Here is a 6,781-nt window from a genome sequence, read left to right as displayed (position 1 = left end):
CAGCAAGTTAGTCCTCAAGAAAATGCAAAAGAAATCTTGTGAATCTCTATCTTTTGATCGTAGTTGTACAATCAATTTCTGACCTAGTTGGCAAGGATCAGATTGGTCCTATTTGTTTGTAATAACTATCGAAAGGCGGTTAGAGGTCCAAAGATTGTAAAGTTTAGTTGGTCTCGACCGAATATATCTTTTGATTAGCAAATCTAAGAATTGATGAGATTTCTTTAGAGATTTTCGAGGTTGAGAAGCACCCCTCACACTTCAACGCTAGTAGGTTATTGAATTATAATCAATCTACGATTCTACAAAGGTCTATTGAATTAAGCATGAGATAACTTAGTTGATGAAAGAGAAGAGTCAAATTGAAATTTCCATCTCACCTCACGAGTCTAATATATTAATACCTAAGTATTTCTCAAAAGGTGAAAATGAAAGTATAACTTTCACAAATATTAATAAATTCTATTACATTTACTTGTAAATAACGAGAAATATTACAAATGTTACAATGAAACTTCTTTACTGATATACATACGAAGATTTTACAAATTCTTGGTGCGATTCATTCTGAGAAGCAAAATTCATCTCTATAGACTTGGACGTGTAAACATTACTTGACAATTTAACAAAGTTTAGATTATTATTGTAATTGAAGAAGGATTGTATACTATAATAAATTATTGAGGACTAATTTGCTCTTTTTGAATATTAAGAATGATCCTTAAGAGCATTTTCGATGGAGCTCTAACTAGATTTAAATAGTGATTTATATCTCCGAGTGGTTGGAAAGTTGTCCAATTGAGAGATGTAAAAGAAATACAAATTGCATTTTTGATAAAAAAAAAAAAATATATTCTTTGATCCACAAAAGATTAAATGTTACCAACTCGAACCCAATTTTTAGATTTTTTTTTATTACAACGAAATTTGGATTTAGATCTATCAGGATATAAAAGTGGATCAAAAGTGACTTTAAAAATGTCAATTTACACCTAGCCTCTGTTTGGTAGAATTCTTCACTTTTCTCTCTAACGATTAAAAAATCAATTCTGATAATCACTATTGAACAAAATCCTAATTTTACTACACGATTAAAGATGCTCGAAGCAATAGTACTAGTGGTGCAATTTCACTTTGCACTTGTTTGAGTTAGCTAAAAAAATTAAATTTTTAGTAAATTCTAAAAAAAATTAATGAAATGAATGATTGAAATTTTTTTGAAAATTGTGAATCCCAAAAATATGTAGTTAAAAATGAGTCACGGCAAAAAAATTTAAAATATGAAAGTCAAATATAACTATATAATATTTACCCAATCAATTCCCATATTTAGGCCACGTTTGATATTCATTTTTTTCAAAATGTATTTTTCTCTTTCTTACGTAAATCAAAAAAAATTTCTTATTTTTTAATCACACATTTTCTATCAAATTACTATTTTAAAATACATTTTTACATAAAAATGGCTCTCAATCACTTTCTTAAATTGCATCTTAAAGGCCAAAAAAAAAAAAAAAAAAAAAAAAAAAAAAAAAAAGAAAAAGAAAAAGGGGAGACAGATCATCATATACGAAATCCCCTGCTTTCACTTTAATTAAAATAACTGTTTTAATTTTCTTTCTGTTCCATCTCCACCCTCTCCACGGCGGCCCGGCCCCGCTCCTCTTTCCTCTCCATATATAAACTGTAACGATTTTGTCACTCCGATTCAAACCCTAACCCTAAACCTAAACCCGTTTGATCTTTAACATATACACACAGATTTTCGCGCAGAGAAATAAAACTGAGAATGTCGACGACGTGGAGTAAGCTCAAGAAGATGCTGTCGTTTAAGAGTTTTGGTGGACCGTCTTCGAGGAATTCGCCTCCTTCCACCCCCAATCAAGTGGATTCGGGATCCACGGTGTCTCGCTCTCCATCCTCCGTCATCTCGCCCTGCTCCTTCTCCTCGCATCTCTCCCGTAGCCTCAGTTCCCGCCATCGTTCAACCAAGGTTTTTTATTTTTATTTTTTCACCTTTTAGATTTATTTCTCCTCTTTGTTGATGTCTTCTGTTCTGTTATCGGGTTAGGGATTTGAATTTTCCGGTGATTTAACTGAATTTCGTGTTTTTCTTATCCGCCCTTTTCCCGGGAAATGACGTCACTGAATGTGACAGCTAGTTATACCGGCAGAATGTTTCTTTCATTTCGAAACTGAAATAGATATATGTTGATGTGGCACAAATACCCTTGGCTTTGCTCTTAATTGTTCCGTTGTCCTTTCAATTTAAGATGGTAGTTGCCGTGTTGGTCTATTCGGTAAGGGCTATTATGGTATTTCATTTAATGAAAGCTTGAATGTTACTTTTGCAGTTTTGCTATTAGTCAAATGAATGGAATAATTAATTACTATTTGATTATGGAATCGAGATTATGCTGACAAAGACAGTTGGTTAAATGACAGTATGACCCTTTAACTTTGTATAGTGAGTACTGAAGTCTAAGGTTTAACAGTTAGTTCCTCTTGTCCAAAAGAATTATGGTAATAGAAAAAGCTTCGTCTTTTTACTATTCTTTTTGTAAAAGTTACTACTTTATTTTATTATTATTATTATTATTTTTAATGTAAATTGTATTAATAAAAAATCATGTACAAGTACATTGGGCAAATAAAAAATCTAAAGACGTACAAACGACAAAGTTCTAACAACCCAACGCTAGAGATTCAAAATGAACTAAAACGTTCATGTGTTTTAGTGTATTCTTTTAGTTCAGTTTTGCATCATTGTGCTACTGCTTCGCATGAACTACAGCACTGATACTTTATTGTAGTATTGCAGTCATTATATTTCCCCAATTTTACACTTCTAATTTGGATTATCTTCTTGCCCCTGTTTGATAATCATTCAAAAGTTCTGATGAAAATGAGTTTTGGAACAGTGGTTTTTTTGAGAAGACGTGGTTAAAAAGTCAAAAAAATTTTGGATGTACGTGCTGAATATTTTTTTTGTTAGTGTGTGGTTGAAAATGAATTTAAGAAAAAAAGGAGCTTTACCATCAGTTGAATTTCAGTTTAAAGTTTACTTGTGCAAGTTGTTTGACCATACATTACAAAGTACAAACCCACCTTCATTGCATTATGACTGATAGGGAAACTCAAAAGCTTGAATAAAATAATTGGCAAATTCCTTCTTTATTTAACATCAACTATTATTACAGACAACAATTTATTAATCACATTCCTGCTGAATCTTTTTTGTGGTGCATTGTGTTAAAGGCTATTTAGTGCTCTACCTTTAATCTTATTAAGCTATCTGTTAAGTATTCCATTGCCATTTGTCACTTTGATATGGCTAGGAATCAATGTCACCTGTCGGCGAATATGTACCTCACGTAATGCAATATTTGAAATTTGTTATTGACAAGCTGATGATATTTTTAAATTTTACCTGTAAGCCAATTTCTTTTCTTCTTCATTTGTTAAATTTTTTGACAGATTCATCTTTATGAAATATGAAATGTAACTGCTATAATTATTTTTTCAAAGTTTATCTTTCGTCCCTTGTTGCTTTCGGCTTACTTTTGATGTGCCCACTACACCAGATTCCCTTATGAACCTTTTGCTCTGTGGAGCGCTATAGATTTTAGTTCTGCTTTCCTGTGAAGTCAAAGTAGCTAGTTTTCATTGTTATCTTTATGTTTGTTTTGGACTATTTAAATTGCTCCTTTGTCGAGAGATCTGTTAACCAGTTGGTATTTTGTTGTTTACCAGTTTTGAAAACACGATATCTTGATATAACAGCATAATAGTTACACTACTCTGATATGATATGAATGCTCAGCTAAATATTTTACAAAGTTACGACTTATGATTGTAGTTTCAAATTTTTTAACTGTAATTGACATTTCCTCTGATTGTTTTATCATGGCTACAGAAAACTTGTGCTATTTGCTTGGGAAATGTTAAAGCTGGGCAGGGTCAAGCCATCTTCACTGCTGAGTGCTCCCACACTTTCCACTTTAGGTGCATTGCCAACAGTGTGAGACATGGAAATTACCTTTGTCCCATCTGCCGTTCTAAATGGAAAGAGATTCCTTTCCAACTGCCCAATGTCAGTAGTGATCCCTATTGTAATGCTGCTGGACAAGCCCGAGTCTCTCCCTATCATGCCCCACTCGAAGATTACCCATCCAACTACTCTCGTGTTCTGCAGCCTTCATTAACAACCTTCTCTGAGCCCCTTCAGTACTCTGATGATGAGCCTCTGCTTGCCATCTCTGCAGATCTATCATCACTGCCTTCAAGTGCCCATCCAAATAATGTAACTGTTAAGGCATTTCCTGAATTTCCTGCTGTAGCTGTTTCAGAATCCGTTTCTGGGTTTGCAGTTCTTGTTGGTGTCCTAGCGCCACCAATCTTAGATGATGCTCGTTACATTGATCGTGCACCAATTGACCTTGTCACAGTCCTTGATGTTAGTGGCAGCATGTCTGGCTCAAAGTTGGACCTTCTTCAGCGTGCTGTTTGTTTTGTTATTGAAAACTTGGGACCTTCTGACAGGCTTTCCATAGTTTCTTTCTCATCAAGTGCTCAAAGAATTTTCCCTCTGCGCAGAATGACTGACACTGGTCGTGAAGATGCTAAACGGGCTGTTAATTCACTGTCTGCAGATGATGGGACTAATATTGTCGAAGGACTCAAGAAGGGGGCACGGGTTCTTGAAGAAAGGCATGAAAGAAATCCAGTAGCAAGTATCGTTCTCTTATCTGATGGAATAGATACTTATAATGATACGTACAACCATCGCCGTCCTCAGAACCAGACTTCCTCAGATGCCACACACATTCTAGAATATTTGAACCTGTTGCCTGCTTGTATCTTCCCCACAGGAGAAACTCAAAATGTTGGTCATCCCCCTACCTTCCCTGTCCACACATTTGGGTTTGGTTCGGACCATGACTCTTCTGCTATGCATGCTATATCTAATGCATCAGGTGGAACCTTTTCCTTTATTGAATCGGTAGGCATGGTGCAAGATGCTTTTGCTAGGTGTATTGGTGGTCTCCTCAGTGTTGTGGCTCAGGAGCTTCGGCTCACTGTTAGGCCTGCATCATCTGGGGTTGAAATTGGATCGATTCATTCTGGAAGATATGCAAATGAAATTTCAGAGGCAGGAAGCCAAGGTGTGATTATTGTTGGAGACTTGTATGCAGATGAAGAGAAAGAATTCCTTGTAAACTTGTCAATTCCAGCATTTGCGGGTGATGGTGAGGGTGGCGTGGGGCGGACGTCACTTCTGCAAATCAAATGCTCCTACAGGGATGCTGTATTAAAGGAGATGGTACACGTGGAAGGCGAGATTGTTGAGATATGCAGACCTACGACTTTGTCTCCTATAGATGTGATAGTGAGCATCGAGGTTGATCGGCAGAGAAATCGCCTGTGGGTTGCAGAGGGCATTGCAGAAGCACAACAGATGGCTGAAATGGGAAATCTGGAGGGTGCACAGGCAGTGCTGACAAACAGGAGAGCAACACTTCTATCTTCTGCATCGGCCCAAGCTGGTGATGGCCTCTGTAGTTGGCTCGAATGTGAGCTGACAGAAATTAGAGAGAGGATGGCTAACATGGAAATTTACGAGAACACAGGGAGAGCATATGTCCTGTCAGGATTAAGCTCCCATTCTTGGCAGAGGGCCACAACTCGGGGTGACTCGACTGGACATTCAAGAGTGCTGACAGGTGGTGGGAGTTCAAGCCACTCTGGAGCAATCGGGTATAATACCCGATCAATGGTTAGTATGATTTCAAAGTCACAAAATCTGACTTCTCTGAATCCACCTGACCATGTTCTGCCACACAACAAGTCGGGAAGCTTGACCAGAATATGAATGAAAGCGGCCTGAAAATTTTCAACTTGCGAGTAATAATGCTCCAAGGGACTTTGGACAGGAAGCTTGACCAGAATATGAATGAAACTCTCTAATAATAGATTAGTTTTCCATTTATGAAGTAGTTTGTGTAGAAGTATAGCCTTCTTGTATAAGGTGAGAAAAATTGGTCCAGTTTTAGCAATCTGCCTTTGCTAATTAGCTGTGTGTTTTAATTGATTCTTTTTAGGACTGATTTCATTATTGAAATCTTGAAGGTTAATAAAAGATGTTTTAGGAGTTTTTCCATGTGCTTTGCATATCCAGGTTTAGCTATCTTTCTGATCCCGGTCACTTTGGTTGTAAGAATCTTTACAGAATTTCAAAAGGAAGGAGACGTGTTGGTGGAAGGTAGAGGAGACTGTTGGCTTGGAGAAAAGTACTACAAATATTCATTAAATTACTAATGTTTTTGTCTTAATTTTCAAGTTCATACGGGATACGAAACGAAGTCGAAATATTACATTTTTAATATTATTTTGAAGTACTCACGGTCTAGTATTTCATGTCGTTAATGGTACTTGAAACGGCCAATCATTACGGCGCTTTAAAGTAGGCTGTTCAAAACTAATATTTCAAGAATTTCGATAACAAATTAACTTTAAAAGTTCTTTGACAATTGTAAGCTGGTTGAATTCATGAATCTTCTATATATTCTTGAAATTTATTTCGATAACTATATCATAGTCATATTGAATGATCTAAATGAATATAAAAAAATAGTTAAACTTACGTTAAACGTGTGTATTAAAAAAAGACGTATAACTCGTCTTTTAAAAAAAATCAATTATTTTATTTATGTTTATTATTTTTCTTCGACAAAATTTCTCAATATAATTTACATCATTTTATTAAGAAATTTTACATATA

General features: G+C 35.6%; 1 protein-coding gene across 2 annotated transcripts; it reads left to right on the top strand.

The window, feature by feature from the left end:
- Positions 1-1,593: 1,593 nt before the first annotated feature.
- LOC111392433 lies at positions 1,594-6,160 on the top strand. Of its 2 annotated transcripts, none has more exons than XM_023017782.1 (2): positions 1,594-1,993; positions 3,917-6,160. In XM_023017782.1, exons 1-2 carry the CDS (start codon positions 1,790-1,792, stop codon positions 5,870-5,872), a joined length of 2,160 nt encoding a protein of 719 aa, XP_022873550.1. In that variant the 5' UTR covers positions 1,594-1,789; the 3' UTR covers positions 5,873-6,160. The 2 variants fall into 2 exon arrangements, with proteins under 2 accessions (XP_022873550.1, XP_022873551.1); XM_023017783.1 differs by lacking the exon at positions 1,594-1,993 and adding an exon at positions 3,502-3,734.
- The last annotated feature ends 621 nt before the right edge of the window (positions 6,161-6,781 follow it).

Source organism: Olea europaea, unplaced genomic scaffold, assembly GCF_002742605.1.
Source record: "Olea europaea var. sylvestris unplaced genomic scaffold, O_europaea_v1 scaffold93, whole genome shotgun sequence".
Lineage (NCBI taxonomy): Eukaryota > Viridiplantae > Streptophyta > Magnoliopsida > Lamiales > Oleaceae > Olea > Olea europaea.
This window is presented reverse-complemented; position numbering and strand designations above follow the sequence as displayed.